The 20,579-nt window shown below is 43.9% G+C and overlaps 1 protein-coding gene across 1 annotated transcript in view; it reads left to right on the top strand.

Moving 5' to 3' along the window:
* PAFAH1B3 (platelet activating factor acetylhydrolase 1b catalytic subunit 3) overlaps positions 1–20,579 on the top strand; it is a 44,601-nt gene that overhangs the window by 11,647 nt on the left and 12,375 nt on the right. The window contains exons 2-5 of the mRNA XM_073602038.1: positions 11,764–11,850; positions 14,483–14,572; positions 16,684–16,800; positions 19,553–19,675. Coding sequence (XP_073458139.1) covers positions 11,770–11,850; positions 14,483–14,572; positions 16,684–16,800; positions 19,553–19,675 — 411 coding nt within the window. The 5' untranslated portion in view covers positions 11,764–11,769. The remainder of the gene's footprint in view (positions 1–11,763; positions 11,851–14,482; positions 14,573–16,683; positions 16,801–19,552; positions 19,676–20,579) is intronic.

Raw genomic sequence — 20,579 nt, 5'->3', positions numbered from 1 at the left:
TAAAAGAAAAAAAAAAAAAGGGTGGGGGGAGAAATTAATCTCAGTCCATGAATTAAAATGTCAATTGGAATATGAGTTAAGTAGCAGCGGCAGCCATCCTAAAGCCTCGTACACACAATCAGATTTTCAGACAACCGAACGTCCGTTTTTTGTGGCATGTCTCTTGTGGAAAGTGAAGAGGTTACTCACAATAGGAACATTTTCGTACGACAGAGTACAATGTCAGAAGTGACGTCATGTGTTGATTAGTTTTGTATGTATTCTTTCGTCTCTGAGCATGCGTAGTCTTGCTCTTACGATTTTTTTTTTTTTTTTTTTTTGGTACGAAAACCGTACTAATTAAATGAAAATCGGACGTTGAGTTCACGTACGACGAAAATTTTATAATCCGCACATCCAGTTTTTGTCTGACGAAAAAGTGAAAATCGGCTGTGGAAAGCACTGTACTAATGATCCGAAAACCGGCAGACCGCTCGTCGTACGAATGTTTTCATCCGGTTTTTCATATGTACGGGTCTTAAAGTGATTGTAAGGGTTAATTTTTTTTTTTTTTTTTTCCTAAATAATAAACGTCATACTTCCCTCCACTGTGAAGCTCGTTTTGCACAGAGTGGCCCCGAACCTGGTCTTCTGGGGTCCCTCGGCGGCTCCTCCCCACATCTGATAACCCCCTAGGAGAAGCGCTTCCCCGAGGGGGTTACCTTGCGGGCGCGCTCCCGAGTCCAGAATTGGCGTCCAGAGCCGCTGAATGTATGACTCGGCCCCGGCGCCCACGTCATTGGACTTGATTGACAGCAGCGGGAGCCAATGGCTGCGCTGCTATCAATCTATCCAATCAAGAGCCGAGAACCCCCGGGCGGAGAGAATGCGCATCCCCGGCGGGTCAAGTTCCTGGGCTCAGGTAAGTAAAATGGGGGGCTGGGGGGGCGGTCACTGCCAGGTGTTTTCACCTTCATGCATAGGATGCACGAAGGTGAAAAAACATGAAGGTTTACAACCCCTTTTAAGAGTTAAAGTATTACTAAAGGCAAAACTTTTTTTTTTTACTTTTGGATGGAGTGGAGAGGGATTAGAACATCTGTCAGTTTTTATTGCTGTCTGTGTCTCTGATAGGGAGATTCCTCCTCTATATTTGTCCTGTTTACCGTTATCATTGAAAGTGAAAGTAATAGAAAATCCCCTGAAAAGTAATAGAGGGAAAATCTTCCAATGGGGACACTAGTTCTGGTGACCTAGGGGTCCCCAATGAATTCCCTTAATTTGCAGGGTTTTCTCTCACTTCCTGTTTGGCTATGGGACAGGAAGTGAAGGGAAATCTTCGCAATGGGACACAGATGGCGAAAAAACTAAATTGGACAGGGGTTATAACCCTCCCTTGGTCTATCCAGAATGAAAGGAAAGTTTTGCCTATAGTTCAACTTTAAGAAAGTAAAGTTTCTACTTTAAGTTCCAATTTTAAAGCTATACTCTAAGAGCCCTTTCACACCGGGCATAGCGTCGGCGGTAAAACGCCGCTATTTTTAGCGGCGTTTTGCTGTCGGATTAGCGGCGCATTTCGGCCGCTAGCGGGGCGCTTTTACCCCCCACTAGCGCCCGAGAAAGGGTTAAAACCGCCCGCAATAGCGGTGTTTTGCCGTGGTATCCCAGCGCTGCCCCATTGATTTGAATCAAAACACACCGCTCCTTCACCGCTCTAAAGAAGCTGCTGGCAGGACTTTTCCTAATGTCCTGCCAGCGCAGCGCTCCGGTGTGAAAGCTCTCTGGTAGAGTAATGTGAAGCCCTCGGGCTTTCATACTGAAGACAGTGCTGCAGCTGTTTGAGGGCGGATTGCAGGCGCTATTTTTAATGCTATAGCGCCTGCAAAACGCCTTCGGTGTGAAAGGGGTCTAATACTACACTCAGTTGGTGCCCCCCCCCTCCTTTCTTCATGCAATATGTTAGTTTTGGGTTTCATAGCGCTTTAACGGGACCTCAAATGTGGGTGTTTTTCCATACAACAAAACGTGTCAGTACCGGGCACTTTCCCCTTCCCACCCAGACCAATTTTCAGCTTTCAGCGCTGACGCATTTTGAATGACAATTGTGCGGTCATGCAACACTGTACCCAAACTAAATGTTTATCATTTTTTTTTTTCTCACAAATAGAGCTTTCTTTTGGTGGTATTTGATCACCTCCTAGAGTTTTTATTTTTTTGTGCTACAAATAATAAAAAAAAAAAAATACTGAAAATTTTGAAAAAAGAAAAAAAAGTTTTTCTTTTGTTTCTGTTACAAAACTTTGTAAGTAAGTTTTCGCCTTCACTGACGGGCACTGATGATGAGGCACTGATAGGCAGCACTGGCAGCAGTAGTGTATTTAGATTTTGTGCTGCCCTAGGCCTGACTAAACTCGTGCACCCCCTAATTTAAATATGACCACCCCTTCCTGTCAAGGCCACACCCCTTCCTGTTTAAGACCCACCCTGACATTTTCGAGTGAGGACACTAGTTCTGAGGGCCTGGGGGGGGGGAAGCAATGGATTCCCTTAATTTGCATAGATTTCCTCTCACTTCCTGTTTGGCTATGGGGCAGGAAGTGAAGGGAAATCTCTGCAATGGGACAGGGATGGTAAAAAATAAACTGATAGGGGGTATAACCCTCCCTTACTCTTTCCAAAATGGGAAAAAAAAAAGTGTTGCCTACAGTTCTACTTTAAGCACAAATTTCTGATAATTGTATGGAGAGGACTAAGAAGATATAACCATGCCAATGGTGCAGCAGAAAACATACAGCACAGTGAGGAAGGTTTGTGGTCCAAGATGAGAGGACAGTCAAAATTAGAAGCCGCGCCCCCCTCCCCAGTTGTGGAATGCCAGCCGCCCGCATACCGGAAGCAATGCGGCCGCTTTGTGGGGAGCTAGACTAATTTGCCTCTCAGTCCAGTCCACCCCATAGGACTGGTGCTACACTAACAGAAAATTACTTGGAACCACCAAACATTCTATACATTTTTTAGCAGAGACCCTAGAGAACAAAATGGCTGTCGTTGCAATATTTTATGTCACACTGTATTTGCGCAGCTGTTCCTTTAATGAAATTTTTTGGAAAAAAAAAATACACTTCAATGAATTAAAAAAAAAAAAAAAACTAAACCGTAAAGTTAGCCCAATTTTTTGATATAATGTGAAAGATGATGTTACGCTGAGAATCATGATCTTTATTTTTTAAAAAACTGTGGTTCTCATTTTATCCAGAATCATTGAGAAGAAGCCCCTTTGGTAAATGTTACGTATAAACTAGGTATGGTGGTGTACCATCATCCAATTTGAGAAAGAGAAAGAGGGGATTGGGAGAACGGTCATTTAGAAAAAAGCAACAGGACTATCTTGGTCCCGACTTAAACAGTGTAAACTCAGAAATGATATAATATACAGTTTTTCATTTTAGAAAACAAGACGTTTTAATACATCATAAAAAGGTGCATGGTAACATTCCATGTATATCACCAGCAGACGTGTCCCCTATGTAGGAGGTTCAGAATATGGTGGATTCCCATGGATATCGCTGTTCTCAACATGTTTCGTGGGATTTCTACCGCTTCATCAGGAGAATATCTGTAATTAGTCATCATAGTATTAAGCACCGTGTATCAAAATATATACAAGAACATTACATTTAACAGCTGGTAAGTAAACGGGGGGGGGGGTGATAGAGAGCGGTGTTGCTTACCCGGTAACCCAGGCCTAGCCAGAGTCGGAGCACCACCAATGTCCCCCCCCAACAGACACATCCATTGATTGCACATCCCTCGTTGCCCCCCCCCCCCCCCCCCCTGTGGCTACGAGGGACGTGCAATCAATAGATGTGTGTCTATATTTGGGAATAACAACAATATATGGTGGTACTTGATGGTAGGAGTAAAACAATGATGGGAAAGGAATAGGACAAGGAGGAGAAAATGAGAAGAGAAAAAGGGGGGAGGGGAAAGAAAAGAGAAAAAAAGAAGGATAAAGGGAGGGAGAAAAAAACAAAACGGAGAAGAAGGGAGAAAAAAAGGGGGAGAGGGAAAAGGGGGTGGGGGGAGAAAGGGAGGAAAAAAAAAGGAAGAGGGAGGAGAGGGGGAGGGACCTTGGAGGGAAGGGGGGAATAAGGGGGAAAAAGGAGACAGATAAAAGGGCACCAATTGAATATCAGGAGGAACTAACCTTATATCACACAAAAATAATACTCTGGGTCTGGGGAGGAGAAAAATCTCAATTTTTTAAGAAAGCCAATCCACACAAATATTCCTCGGTGGGAAGGAAGGCTGGTAGATTGAAGTACTCAGGGCAGAGGAATAGCTCTGGTACCGCCAACCTAGAACATAAATAGTAAACGTGTTGATCAACCGACCAGATAAACTGGAGGGAGCTCCGCATGTAACAATAATGCAGTATCCTCCTTCTCCACTTTATGTTCCAATTAATTCTCCTACCATGGAGTACCACCACATATATGTTGACATTACCCAATATAGACACATGTCCATAGGTAAGCAACACCGCTCTCTATCTCCCCCTGTTTACTTACCAACTGTTAAATGTAATGTTCTTGTATATATTTTGATACACGGTGCTTAATACTATGATGACTAATTACAGGTATTCTCCTGATGAAGCAGTAGAAATCCTGCAAAACATGTTGAGAACAGCGATATCCGTGGAAATCCACCATATTCTGATCCTCCTACATAGGGGACACGTATGCTGGTGATATACATGGATTGTTACCATGCACCTTTTTATGATGTAATAAAATGTCGTCTTGTTTTCTAAATTTTGTAAAATGAAACTGTATTTTATCATTTCTGAGTTTACATTGTTTAAGTCGGTACCGAGATAGTCCTGTTCAATGTTTCTTTTTTCTTTATGATCGGTTGGGGACCGTTCTCCCAGTCCCCTCTTTTTCTTATCCAGAATCATGCAGCTCTATCTGGTGTGAGACTAAGACCCCTTCCACACTGGCACTGCTTCATGTTAGCAGTAAAGCGCTGCTAATTTTAGCGGCGCTTTTCAGCCGCTAGCCGAAGAAAGGGTTAAATGCGACCGAAAAGCACTGAAGCACTTTGCAGGCGATTCGGCAGCGGTGCCCTGCCCATGCATTCCAATGGGCAGGGGGCGGTGGAGGAGTGGTGTATACACCCCCCCCCCAAAGATGCTGCTTGCAGGACTTTTTTTAATGTCCTGCATGCGCACCGCTCCCGTGAGAAAGCACTTTGGCTCTCACATTGGGGCTGCAAGGGAGGCGTTTTGCAGACGCTGATCAGGCGCTATTTATAGCCCTTTAGCGCCTGAAAAACGCCTCCAGTTTGAAAGGGGTCCAAATGTTTCAAGTGATAACTGTAGTGTTTAGACTTTGTGTGTAAGGAATAGACCACCCCCAAGCCAACTCCCTTTGTAAGCAACGATATGACCCCTCAAGGACTTGGTCAGTTTGCAATCACACAATCCTTTGGAAAGAGTAAGCAGACTTTGTCCTTCTATGGCCCCTTAACCAAGATTTGGAGGCTTAGAATGAATTAAGCCACAATATGAGCCAACAATAATAAGGAAATAAAAAATATACAATTTCCCCATCAGTCCCTTCCCTCCAATCAGGGCTCAGAGCTCTCCTCACTGAGCTCTGCAGTGTGAAATGTCAGATCCCCTCCCCCCGCTCTTCAGAGCTGAGAGTATTTGTGTGGAATCTGTGTGTTAGAAGGCTGCAGAGAAGAGAATGCTATAGCTAAATAGGTACAACTTGTGTAGGAAGATTTGTTTTGTCTCTGTGTATCCAGTCACTTCACTGGGTATATGGAAGGGTTCCCCGAGGGCTTTCACACTGGAGCGGTGCGCTAGCAGGACAGAAAAAAAAAGTCCTGCTAGCAGCATCTTCGGAGCGGTGAAGGAGCGGAGTGTATACCGCTCCTGCCCATTGAAATCAATGGGACGGCGCGGCAATGCGCCTCTGCAGAGGCGCTTTGCGGTGGTTTTAACCCTTTCTCGGCCGCTAGCAGGGGAGTAAAACCGCCCCCGCTAGCGGCCGCATAGCGACGGTAAAGCGCCACTTACAATAGTGGCGCTTTGACGCCGACCCCGCCCCAGTGTGAAAGGGCCCTTAGAGCAGGGAGATGCAATTAGCGGACCTCCAGCTGTTGCAGAACTACAAGTCCCATGAGGCATTGCAAGACTCCGACAGCCACAAGCATGACACCCAGAGGCAGAGCATGATGGGACTTGTAGTTTTGCAACAGCTGGAGGTCCGCTAATTGCACATGCCTGCTTTAGAGTTAAACATGAGCTATGCCTCTAGAACAGTTTCTCTTACTATGGCATTCACAGTGAAACCTCACGTGTGCAATCACTGCTTACCTATGTGCGACGGGGGTGCATTTCAAATTTTTTTTTTTTGTTGCATTTATTTAATTGAACTATTTATTTTTTCCATTTAACTTGCTACCACATAGGTTGAACAAGGCCCCTTGTGAAAGCTTTGAGCAGTGACAGGTGCTCTTTATGGAGAGATCTGGGATCTGTTAGACTCCTGATCTCTCCTGGCTGTCATGGCCAGTGGATGACAACTCTGAAACCGGAAGTGACAAAATCCTTGTAGCCTACGGCTTCATTCATCAGATAGGAGATGGGGGAACAGATGTTCCTCCATCTCCTCTGTTGGCACCCCCCGGTGGAATGGGGGAGCCCAGGAGTGGGGGAGGGGGGGGGGCTTCACAGCACTGTAAAAGTGATAAGCCGCTTGGATCACTTTTAGAGGAAAACCAATCATATGCTGCCCAGCACTTGTATGCCTATGTATGCTGGTAATAGAAGCATTAAAAAAAAAATCCTGCAATCGTTGGTGGTCAGTTGCATTTTAACCACTTAAGGTCTGCCCTGTAGCAGTTTTACTGCTACAGGTCAGCACCTCTGCGCCGGATCATGTGTATATATACGCGTGACCCAGCTCTTCTGGGTAGATCACACACAGCAGGAGTCGAGCGGCGGGTGCTGCGGACTCTATGTCCGCCGATCATCGAGCAAAGAGGCAGGATGGAAGAGATGAACTTTTTGTCTCTGCAGAGCAGGGAATAAATTTCAATTCTTCTCCTAGTAAAAGCACCTCACACAGTTCACATAAACATCGGTTAGACACGCAAGTAACCATTTGATCACCTCTGATGTTAACCCCTTTCCAACCGGTTTCATTTGCACAGTGACAGTGCATATTTTTATTTACACTGATCACTGTATTAGTGTCACTGGTTCCCACAAAGTGTCACTTAGTGTCCGATTGTCCGCCGCAATATTGTAGATCTGCTTTAAGTCGCTGATCGCTGCCATTACCAGTGTTTAAAAAATAAAAAAAATTCCATAAATATATCCTATAGTTTGTAGACTCTACCGTTTGCGTAAACCAATCAATATACACTTATTGGGATTATTTTGACCAACATATTGGGCTAAATTGATGAAGAAATTCGATTTTTGTTTTTTTATTGGATGTGTTTTATAAAAACAAAAAATTTTAGTAAAAAATATTTTTCGTTTTTAAAATTGTCGGTCTTTTTATTTATTTTTTTTTTGTTTATAGCGCAAAAAATAAAAAAGCGCAGAGGGGATCAAATACCACCAAAAGAAAGCTCTATTTGTGTAAAAAAAAAAAAAAAAAAAAAAAAAAAAAAAAACCATCAATTTTATTTGGGTACAGCGTCGCATGACCACGTAAAGTGTGTGATTGAAGTAACGCAGTGCCGTATCACAAAAAATGGCCTGGTCCTGAAGGGGGGGGGTGTAAATCTTCCGGAGGTCAAGTGGTTAAACCTTTTCCTCTCCCCTCAATCTTCTGATCTTCCTTCTGGCATTGTTGAATAGGCTGGACATTTACAATACACTTGAAGTATTCACGTTTATGATGGTTGTGATTGTTTCAAAACGATCACAAGGTACAGAATCGCTCTTCGTGACTTCATTGCACTGAGTGTGTTTTCTGAAATGCGGTTTTTAAACTGCCCTCCAGAAATGCCCATCCACCTCCCCGGCGTGTTTTACAGTATACGTTTTCTACAATATATACAGAGGTGGTTAACCACTTCAATACCAGGCACTTTCACCCCCTTCCTGCCCAGGCCATTTTTCAGCTTTCAGCGCTGTCACACTTTGAATGACAATTGCGCGGTCATGCTACACTTTACCCAAATGACATTTTTATAATTTTCCTCACACAAATAGCTTTCTTTTGGTGGTATGTAATCACTGCTGGGTTTTTTATTTTTTACTAAAATAAAAAAAAATTAAAAAAAAGACAGAAAAAAAAAAGTTTTTCTTAGTTTTTGTCAGTAAATTTTGTAAGTAAGTAATTTTTCTCCACTGATGTGCGCTGATGAGGCGGCACTTATGGGCACTGATTAGGTGGCACTGATGAGGAGGCACTAATATGCCACACTTATGGGCACTGATAGGTGGCACGGATAGGCGGTATTGATAGGTGGCACTGATGGGCAGCACTGGGCACTGACTGGCATCTCTAATGGGCACTGACTGCTGGCACTGGTGGCGCTTTATTGCCCTGATTACCCGTCTTTAAGTCCCCTGCAAGGAGATGCCGCTGATCGGCTCTCCTTGCCACAGACTCTGTCAGTGTGAGGTGATGAGAGCCGATTACCGGCACTTCGTGTTTACTTGTGATTGGACACAGCCGATCACATGGTTAATGAGCCGCGTCGTCGGCTCTTTACAGAAATCGGGGTTAAATGACGGCGGGGCGGTGCAGCTCTCGTTCTGGGTGGACATCATTTGACGGAGGGTGAGTAGCAAGTGGTTAAAGTCTAGGCAATATCAATTCAATGTTAACAGTGTATTCCTCAATGTGGACCTTTTTTTATAGGGGCCCTTTCACAGGGGCTTCCTGTTTGTCTGTTTTCCTTAAAGTGGGGTTCCACCCAAAAAAACAAAAATACATCAAAAATCCTAAAAAACAAAAAAACATTTGGAGATTTATTTATTTTTTTTAACTTACCTCTAAATGCCTGTTGCTAGGGGGTCCTTCGTAGTCTGCCCCTTCCAGTGCCTGGGCTGGTGACATCACTTCCCCTCGGTGCAGGAAGGCTTCCGCTCTGCTCCCTCGCCGCTGTCAATCATCTGGGACCCATTACAGGTCTCAGGTGACTGAGCGGCCAGTCACGGCGCCGCTCGCGCATGCGCAGTGGGTGCCAGGCTGTGAAGCCACAGCCCGGCGCCCACAGTTGCAATGCCGGCGCTGCTGAACGGAGGGGGAGACGAGCGGGGCTTCGATCCACCGCATCGCTGGACCCAGGGACAGGTAAGTGTCCAATTAAAAGTCAGCAGCTGCAGTATTTGTAGCTGCTGACTTTTTTAATTTTTTTTTTTTTTTCATGGGCCCCCCCTCGTGGAACTCCTCTTTAATCCATTTTCGGAAGAGAAACCGACAGCAATTCATTCCTATGAGCATGTGAATGTAAAAGGATTGTTCTGTCCTTGCTACTCGTTTCCCTGTGTATACCTCGACATGCAGCTAAGGCCTCCTATTCTGCAATAAGCCAGACTGAATGTCATCTTGAAGCTTTAGTAACAAAACAGGGAGTGAAACTATTGGGAAAAACAAATGAGAAATACATGCAATCAATGTACATACATACAAACACAGTGGAATAATCAGGCCCTAGATGATCAGTCCATTGCTGCCTGTAGGCTGCTGCAGAGAATTATGGCTGGTTCCTTTCCATCAGTTCCCACTGGACTGGGCTTTTTTCGTGGGGCCGCATATTTGCATATCTCCCTTTCTGCTGGGAGCGTGCCACGTGGTGAGCTCCCAGCACAGAGACCGGGGTCTCACTGAGAGCCTCAGGACCCAGATAAACCCCATTCCGGGTCACCTGATTTCTGTGATAGCTTCTGGTGGAAGGTTATGGTAGTAGCAAGAAATATACATCTAAATTAAAAAAAAAAAAAAAATTTCACTATTTTGGGTCAGTTTTTCCTTTGATATAAAAAAACAAAACAGGAGCTATACATTACCATTTACCACCATATGTAGCAGAATACATATTGGCCTAAATTGATGAAGAAATTTGATTTTCCTTTTACATTTTTTATTGGATATGTTGTATAGCTGATAGTAACAAATATTGTTTTTTGTTTTCAATTTTTTTTTTTTTTTTTTTTTTGTTTTATAGCGCAAAAAAAAATGCAGAGGTCAAATGCCACCAAAGCTCTATTTGTTGGAAAAAGGACATCAATTTTATTTGAGTACAGCATCTTACAACACGCAATTGTCAGTTAGTTAAAGTAACGCAACGCCATATAGCAAAAAATGGCCTGGTCATTAAGGGGGTAAATCTTCTTCTGGAGGTCGATTTGTCCTGAAAAAAAAACACTTTTATCCATCTGGATGCACAAAATAGTTGTGATAATATGTACGGTTTTACAAACACATGTCAAAGTTGCAAAATTGTGCTTAGGCATTAAGATTTGTTTTACCCTTAGGCACCTTTCACGCGGGCTTTCCTATGGGGCAGCGGATGTCAGCGGTGACTTGTCCGCTGACACACGCCGCTATAGGATCCGATCCTGTCCGTGAAATCCAGACGGATGGAGACCCTATTTTCCATCCATCGATCGGATGAAAATGGACAGGTGGTTCATTTTCATCTGATCTTCCCATAGAGAAGAGCCGGGCTCTGACAGATCTGTCTCTGTACAGTGAGGGGAGACGGACCCGTCATCCGCCAGCTCAGCGGGGATCAGCGGATAAATCCCCTGCTGAGCAAAGCGGACTGCCCGTGTGAAAGGACCCTTAGGCACGAAGGGGTTAAAAGAAGTTCAGGGTTTTTTTTTTCCTTCAAAGATTATACTTACCCAGGTGGATGCAGCATCAGCCCCCCACCGGCTCTAAGACTGAGAACAGAGCGATCAAACACCGCTGATTGCTCCGTTCTTAGATCTCTGTGAGCAGAGAGCCGGCGACTTTCTGTTGAAAACGGGTCACAGGAGTGCAGAAAGAACTGACAAGCTTTGGCTGTACTTCTTTAAGATGGGGGTCTGAGCTCCCAGGATGCACTGAACGGAACAAGGCTGTGTCCTCTTCCATTTATACAGATTTGATTGGACATTAACAGTTCCATTTATGTCCATTTTTAAGCAAGAGCATATTTTTTGTTTATACTTTTGTCACCTATAATTTGTTCAACAACTAAAAAAAAAAAAAAAAAAAAAAAAAAAAACTGAGCTGAAGTGAAGAAGGTTGCTGACGTAACCTGAATCGGTATTCATCAGTCCTTTTCTTAGCAAAAACTGCGTGAACCTATCCAGACCCATTTTAGTTCTGAGCTTTGTCCATTTTCGGGTCTTTTTAAAGCCCTCACCCTTCCAGTTACTTATACTGACCATTGCAGCACCTCCCCTCTTTGCTCTATTCCTCTGTCAAACTTGAAAGTCCAACCCCACCACTCATGCCTAGGCTCCATGTTGGATAGTATCTGAGCTTACACAGGGTTGATGATGTCATCCCCTGTCATGTGGTAGTGTCCAAGCCTTTCGATTGGCCACACCGCATCGTGGAAGGAAGTCACATGCAGATATGGAAGCACTTGGTGTTCGGCAGCTGCAATGAAGAAAGGAGGATAGACAAAGTGATGGAGTCTCTTTAGAATACTGATGGTGCTCTGAAAATATGGACCATGATGGTGAAACAATGATGAAAGTTTGGGCAACTCTAACATTCTACCGCTATGTCTGTTTCCTTTGTATAGGGCAGAATGAGTGACGGTAATCAGAACCCCGCCGCTGTCCCCACCCTTTTGCCGGATGTGCAGGGGGATGGGCGCTGGATGTCTATGGTGAGTTGGGCATGTTGCTTACTTTGTCTTGTCATTCGACATTTCAGTTTGCTAAAGCTGGCAATACGCTGTTAGGGTTTTTTTGTTTTTTTGTTTTTTTTTTAGCAGACTGAACAAAAATTCAGCTGATTTCTCCATTCACATACATAAGGTGGATGGAGGAATCCCTCCCGCCAGCACCTGCCACTGTCAGAATACACTAATTAGTGGCTGTAGCTGATTGGCTAATCAATAACAAATTTCCAAAATATGCCTTCGACAGAAGTCCACTAAACCAGGGGTAGGCAACCTGGGGCCCTCTAGCTGCTGCAGAACTACAAGTCCCCTCATGCCCCTGGGAGTAATTGTAAATGCCAGCCTTGCAATGCCTCATGGGAAATGTAGTTCCACAACAGCTGGAGGGCCCTGGTTTGCCTATCCCTGCACTAAAAGGTCCTCTTCTGTTGAGCAGGGGAGTGAACACGCCGACCTTGAGTCCCGGGTCACACTAATATGGTGCCAATTTACTGCAGATTCCGCACTGCATCCAAATCGCACCCCCAATATGTGGGTGTGTATGATATGTTAATGAAAACCCCAAAATCAGTTTGCAAAATGCAGTGCGATTTGCAGAATTGGATTGCATGGGTGTTCACACCCATGCGATCTGATTCTGGCGCTGCCAAAAAAAGGGTCCTGTTGTACATTTTTGGTTTAGATTCGGTGCGATTTGAGCCATACAGAATAATGGCTCAAATCGCACTGCTGAAGAACTGCATGTGAATTTGAACAGGAATGTGGTGCGATTCCTGTTCAAAATTGCATGTGGTTCCTGCACTGCATAGCATGAACCGCCACTCACACCTCTACGGCCAAAATTATTTGGCACCCCTTCAACTGATTGCATGCAGGTGTTTCCAGTGAAGGGTAATGTTTTATGCTACAGCATACAAAGACATTAAAGCCTCATACACACGATCACATTGTTGGCAAACCAAGCGCCTGATTTTTGTCAAAAGGGCGTGTGCCTGGATCTTGTCTTGCATACTAACGGTACACAATTGTCGTGCCACAAACACAAATGTAGTGACGTACTACGAGGAATTTCAGCTCTTGAGCGCCACCCCTTGGGCCCCTTCTGCTAATTTTGTGTTTGGTGAGCATTGATTCCGAGCATGCGTGTTTGTACTTTCAACTTTTGTGTGACGGACTTGTGTACTGACCATCACAAAATATGACAACAGACCGTTGTCCGCCGAAAATTTACTAGCCTGCCATCCAACATTTGTTGGCAGAAAGTTGGACATTAATTGTCAAAAGTAGCGTACTAACGGTCAGATTTTAGGACAACAGTCTGCCAACAGACAATCCCCTGCCAAAAAAATCTGATCGTGTGTACAAGGCTTTACTCTTCCAGCTTTGTGCTAATAGTTTGGTGAGGTCCCTTTCTCTTCCACCATGATGGTCCCCCGTGTACAAGGCGAGCTCCATAAAGATATATTTGATCAGTTCCTCCACAACAAACTCGAGTGTTCTGCACAGAGCTCTGACCTCAACCTGATGGAATACCTTTGGGATCAGGTCTTCTCATCCTCTAGCTATAAAGTGGAGAGGGGCAACACCATATTATTACCCATGGTTTTAGAATTGGAAAATACCAACAAGCTCATTTGATGGTCAAATGTCCAGATACTTGTTCATATAGGGGGAGATTTACTAAAACTGGAGGGTACAAAATCTGGTGCAGCTCTGCATAAAAACCAGCTTCCTGGTTTTATTGTTAAAGCTTAATTAAATAAGGCATAGAGGAGCTCAGCTATGAGGAAAGATTAGAGGAACCTCTTGAGATGAGGAGATTAAGGGGGGATATGATCAACATGTACAACTACATAAGTGGTCCATATAGTGAACTTGGTGTTGAGTTATTCACTTCAAGGTCATCACAGAGGACACAGGGGCACTCTTTACATCTAGGAGGAAAAGAGATTTCATCTCCAAATATGGAAAGATTTCTTCACAGTAAGAGCTGTGAAAATATGGAATAGATTTCCTCCAGAGGTGATTGCTTTAAGAAAGGCCTGGATTCCTTCCTAAATGTACATAATATAACTGGGTACTGACATTTATAGGTAAAGTTGATCCAGAGAAAATCCCATTGCCTGTCTGTAGCAAATTGGATCATGCTGTGGTTTTTTGCCTTCCTCTGGATCAACTGATTTTGTGTATGTATACGTGTGTGTGTGTGTGTGTGTGTGTGTGTGTGTGTATGTAATATATATATATGTTATATATATATATATACACAAACAAACATTTTATTGGTTGAACTAGATGGACCTGTGTCTTTTTTTCAACCTGAATAACTATGAACAAACTGAAGTTGGAAGCTGATTGGTTAGAATACACAGCTGAATCAGATTCTATGTGCACCAGTTTTAGTAATTCTCCCCCAAAGTGTATGAGAAAATGTGGGAAAAGAGGTTTTAAAGCTCTATGTGCTTGCTCAAATGTAGAATACAAAATAATAATATACAGTATTGTATAATTGTACCTGACTGTGCATAAAGGAAACCTATTTTTGGGGAAAAAAGATGCATGTACACGCCCACTTCCCCCTTTTTAATGGGCCTTTGTTGTTTTACGTGTCTTACAGCACAATCACTTTGTTTCGAGCAGCAAAGACAAGGAGCCCGAGGTCGTGTTCATAGGAGATTCTAATGTTCAGCTGATGCATCAGTTTGAGGTAAAAGTGTATGTCAAAGCCAGAACAGTTTTACTTGTATGGATGGAGTGAGGAAGGTGAAAAATCTCACGTTTTTTACTGCTTATTCTGGGCTCCGGTTTAAAAAAAAAAAAAAAACAATATTCTCGCTTCCTGTAATGCTGGTTTTACCAGGTGGGAGGTGAGGGAAAATCTGCAATAGAGTGAAAGAAATACAAATCTTAAACAAGGAATGTAGTTACTTTAAGTGATTCTAAAGTCAAGGTTTTTTTATTTTATTACATAAATCAAGTTCCTCCACCCCAAACTCGCTCATTTATGTCCTTATGGACCTTGCTTTGTGCACTGGTCCAAATCATTTGGTAGAGGGGGGATTATGGTGTGGGGTTGTCTTCCAGGGGTTGGGCTTGGCCCCTTAGTTCCAGTGAAGGGAACACTTAAGGCATCAGCATACTAAGACATTTTGGACAATCTCATGCTCCCAACTTTTGTAGGAACAGTTTGGGGATGGCCCCTTCCTGTTCCAACATGACTGCACACCAGTGCACAAAGCAAGGTCCATAAAGACATGGATGAGCGAGTTTGGGGTGGAGGAACTTGACTGGCCTTGAGTCCTGACCTCAACCCAGTAGAACACCTTTGGGATGAATTAGAGTGGAGACTGTGAGCCAGGCCAACATCAGTGTCTGACCTCACAAATGCTCTTCTGGAAGAATGGTCAAACATTCCCATAGACACACTCCTAAACCTTGTGGACATCCTTCCCAGAAGATTTGAAGTTGTTATAGCTGCAAAGGGTGAGCCAAGTCACTATTGAACCCTACGGATTAAGACTGGGATGTCATTAAAGTTCATGTGTGCGTAAAGGCAGGCAACCCAATGTGTTTGGTAATATAGTGTATGTATGGCATGTGGGTGTTAAAGTACGTTACGTGAGTGGCAAAAAGTTAATGGAATCAAACTTTGAGGGTGGCTCTCCTTTCCTTGTTTTTATGGTCCACAATGCCCCCCAGAGACATCCAATCCCACCTGATTTTGTAGGATCCAGCTCCTATCCTCTCATCAGAAATCCAAAATGTTATAGTTGTCTCTAGAACAGGAATAGAGGGGAAGTCTTCCAAAGGGGACAGCTGTTCCTGTGACAACTGTTAAGAGGGCATTTCCTCTCGCTTCCTTCTGTGCCTCTAAGGCTGGCCATACATGAGTTTTTTTTTTTTTTTTTTTTTCCTTCAACCAGCAGGTTAAACGAAAAAATGACTTGATTCCCACATCCACCCACTCAGTGTGGATGGGGAAATCCATCCAGCTAAGCTATTGTATTCTGACAACGGGGAGACTTCACCACCATCAGAAAGTACTGATCAGCAATGCCTACTATAGCTAGAAGCACTGATCGAGACAAAAGTGGATCGATTAGATCGACTTGTGTACAACCAACCTGTCGGGTTGTATGTATGGCCGGCATTAGACAGGAATTAAAGGGAAATCTCCCTAATTGGACTGGGATAGCTAAATCAAATACCTAGGGTTGCACCGATTACTGTTTTTTTTGTTTTTTTTTTTTTACTGGTGAAGTGCTGATACTTAGTACACAAATACTCCCTGAGTACCGATACTGTTTGTGGTGCGATTTAAGCCCATACAAAATAGCACTGCAAAGAACCGCATGCGATTTGATCAGTAATGCAGTGTAATTCCTGTCTGAACTGAATCACATGTGGTTTCCTGCACCACTCCTGTGTGAACCCAGGCTGAAGACACTATGACAAGCACACAGGGGTGGTGCAGGAAACCGCATGTGATTCAGTTTTAGGTACTGCAGCATTTGTACAAGTACTCATGCAAATGCTTAGTATCGGCACTCGTACCGGTATCGGTGCAACCGTACAAATAACCTTTCCCTACTCTATCCAAAATGTATAAAAGTTTTGCATTTAGCAGAGAGTGACAACATTGCTCAGAGTCTGCAGTTCCTTATATATTCAGCTTATTACCTGCTAACTAGTAAAATACACAAGTTGGCTGTTGGTTGGTTTAGATCTCTTATCCTTTTGGAAGCTCCTTTATGCACTTTCCCTCACCTGTACATCAGCTCACATAGCAAGGATTTTCTTTTTTTTTTTTTTCACCAGGTTTGGAGGGATCTCTTCTCCCCTATGCACGCCCTGAACTTTGGAGGATTGGGTGAGGGCACCCAGCATGTATTATGGAGAATGGAGAACGGGGAACTGAAACACATCAAACCAAAGGTGGGTCTTAGATTGAGACACAAATGTACTCAAATAGTGTCCCATATTAAGAGCTTTTGTATAGACAGGCTTTGTTTTTCTGCACTGTGCTTTAATCGAAAGTCTACAGATTTCTATTTATAAATGTGCAGTATGGATGATGATTCTCAGGCTGTTTGTGCTTCTTTGAATGCACCAGGTTTCTTTTGAGGTCTGTTCACATTGCAAGAGAAAATTGGGTCAAACACATCCCCTTCACCCGAATGTGGATGTGATTAATTGGTGCTACATTCTAGTGAAAAGCCCATCTAAAAGTGCTGCTGTATAGAGGGCACAGGGGATTACAGAAAATTCTATTACAATGTTGGTAATAGAGACGCACTCCAAATTAACAATTAACCACTTAAGGACCGAGCCTCTTTTTGAGATTTGTTGTTAAAAACAGTTTTTTTTTGCTAGAAAACTTCTTAGAACCCCCAAACATTATACATTTTTTTTTCCTAACACCCTAGAGAATAAAATGGCGGTCGTTGCAATACTTTCTGTCACACCGTATTTGCACAGCGGTCTTACAAGCGCACTTTTTTTTTGGAAAAAAAATACACTTTTTTGAATGAAAAAATAAGCCAACAGTAGTTAGCCCATTTTTTTTTTTTTTTTTTTTTTTATATTGTGAAAAATAATGTTACGCCGAGTAAATTGATGCCCAACATGTCACGCTTCAAAATTGCGCCCGCTGGTAGAATGGCGACAAACTTTTACCCTTAATCTCCATAGGCAACATTTAAAAATTCTACAGGTTGCATGTTTTGAGTTAGAGGAGGGCTAGTGCTATAATTATTGTTCTCGCTCTACCAATCGCGGCGATACCTCACATGTGTGGTTTGAACACTGTTTTCACATATGCGTTCGCTTCTGCATGAGAGTTTGGCGGGACAGGAAGCGTTTAAAAATTTTTTTTTTTTTTTTTTTTTTTTTTTCTTATTTATTTTACCTTTTTTAATTTTTTTTTTAATTTTTACACTGTTCTTTAAAAAAAAAAAAAAAAAAAATTGTGTCACTTTTATTCCTATTACAAGGAATGTAAACATCCCAAAAGCATGACAGGACCTCTTAAATATGAGATCTGGGATCAAAAAGACCTCAGATCTCATATTTACACTAAAATGCAATGGCCCTTTAAGAGCTATGGGCGGAAATGACGTTTTAACATCGCTTCCGCCCTGCAATGTTATGGAGACGGGTGGGGGCCATCCGGACGGATCCGGTAAGCGGCGGAGGGCTCCGGAGTGCGGCGGGGGCCACCTCCCGCCGCCGATTAAAAGTGATTTTGCGGCGAATCCGCCGCAGTAACCACAATTATCAGAAAGCGGACCACCGGCCGAAGAGCGAGGATACTGGGGTTATGGCAGCTAGCTGCTGCCATAACAACTATATTCCTCTTCAAAGTTAGGACGTATATCAGCGTGCAGCAGTCCGTAAGTGGTTAAAAGCCATGGGAAAAGATTGAGGCTGGGTTCACACCTAATACGAACATGGCTCATAGCAGGGGTCCGGGCATCCCTGTTCTCCATTTCTGGGTCTGAATTCGGACCTGAAACGAAGCCAAAGATGCACAAGACCCCTGTGCAATTCGCTTTGCGGCTGCCAAGGAGATGTGTGAACCGGCTCCATTGAGAGCCAGTCACTCTCCTGTCATGCGAATTGGATGTGGATAAAACCCGCATCTAATTCGCATCAGTGTGAACCCAGCCTTAAAGGAGAAGTACAGCCTAGGCTTGTTTGGCTGGGCTTCTCCTATGGATCAAAGGAGTGCAATTCATTTTGCACTGCTGTGACCCGTTTTCAGCAGAGATCGGTCTGAAGTCCGCTGTCTGCTGACGTCACAGGAATCAGTCCAGGCACAGTGGCATCACGACAGGAAAGTCTGGATCTGCCAGGTGCCTGGACTGATACCCGTCTCAGCCTCTCACCGAGCTGCTGAGAGCCTGAGACAGCCGCTCAGCACTCCAGTGAATGCAGGGGGAAGAGTGGAGAGCTGCTGACTGACAGTCAGCAGCTCTCTGCCCATGGAGCTGTGAGAACAGAGCGATCGGCGATGTTCGATCATTCGGCTATCAGTGCCAAGTCCTTGGGGGACAGATGTAGCATTGGACTGATGCTGCATCCACCTAGGTAAGTATAAAAGGGGGGAAATTAAAAAAAACAAACAAAAAAAAAACCTTTTACTTCTCTTTTAATGAACCAGTGCAAGACAGACCACCTGAGCTCTGCCTGTAAGACCGGGTTCACGTATATGCAAATTGGATGCGTTTTTAACCGCATCCATTTCACATAACACGTGAATGTGACTGGCTTTTAATGGAGTTGGTTCACACATGCCTGGGACGGTCACGGTGCGGTTTTGAAAAGGGTCCTGTGTGTTTTTGGGTCTGGTTCAGATTCGAATTTGGGAAAAAATTTGCACCTGAACCGGTGAACAAACACTCCGAACTGCAAACGACAGCCTGATGTGTGTGAACCCAGCCTAACATGTTTCACTTGTTTGTTGGACCACTCATAACATTTTTAACTATGGCTTTTAATTTGGAGTGCAGCTACCTTCTTTACTTTGAAGTTTGAGGTGAATGAATTACTGTGGAATCAGATCCTGCTGTAGATACCGATACCTGTACACCCCAGACTGGATGCTATCTTTTTTTAGTAGCTAAAGGCAAGACGCATTCTGAGTGATGTATATGTACATTTATTTGTATTCTTTTGATTTTAACAGATTATTGTGCTTTGGGTGGGCACATTCAACCAGGGAAACACTGCAGAGCAGATTTCAGGGGGTATTCAAGCCATTGTCCGATGCATGCAGCAGAGGCAGCCTCAAGCTAAGGTCGTGGTGCTGGTAAGTGTTGGAGAAGTTCCTCCTCCTTGAAATGTTGCAGGTTATGACAAGTCGGCATGTGACAACTTGGAGTCCATCACAAAAGTCGTCGGGATATGATGTAGAACAGATGCTGCAGGCAGCCTTTTATCACAACCATTCTTGCACTAGAGAAAACTGTGTATCTGGCACCCTAAAATATGATGTGTCTCTGCACGACAGAGACACATCAGATACTACCTTCAGAAGATCATGGGGTTTGACAGCCTGGCTTATCGGCTTATATGGAGCTTCTATTGTAGGAGGCAAGGCTTTCCTATTTCAGACCTGCTCAGCTTTTTTCTTTTTCTCTCCCCCCCCCCCCCCCCCCCCCCCCACTAATTGTTTCACAACTTGGGCAGCTGGCTTCAATACTTCTGAGCCACAGACCAGGTATGTGTATGTGGAAAACAAAAGTCTAAAAAGTCAAAGTTTTACCATTAGAACAGGCTGCCCTTACAGCGGACATTGGAGGCTGCAGTACTCTATACCAGTTTGCTAGTGACAGATCTGTTTATGCCCTGAGAACACTGGGCATGTAGCCCAGGTGCAAGGGGCCCTGGCGTTTGTTTAGCTGCGGGTAGTGGGAACAGGTGTGCCTGCTGCCGGGCAGCCTGTCAAACTTTATTAGAGTCTGACATTTGCTGTGGCTAGGCGCTGTACTTGCATTTAGTGCAGTATGTGCCCAGGGTACTTCGTGGTACCACTGAGTGCATTGTCCAACTGCAGCAGCTGCCATCCTACCAATAGCCACCACTACCTCAGTAATCCTCTCCTGCCCAGCACTCTGCTTCAGTACTCCTCTGCTGCCCAGCACTCTGCTTCAGTACTCCTTTGCTGCCCAGCACTCTGCTTCAGTACTCCTTTGCTGCCCAGCACTCTGCTT

The sequence above is a fragment of the Aquarana catesbeiana genome, linkage group LG10 (assembly GCF_042186555.1).
Source record: "Aquarana catesbeiana isolate 2022-GZ linkage group LG10, ASM4218655v1, whole genome shotgun sequence".
In the NCBI taxonomy this organism is placed as follows: Eukaryota; Metazoa; Chordata; class Amphibia; order Anura; family Ranidae; genus Aquarana; species Aquarana catesbeiana.
This window is presented reverse-complemented; position numbering and strand designations above follow the sequence as displayed.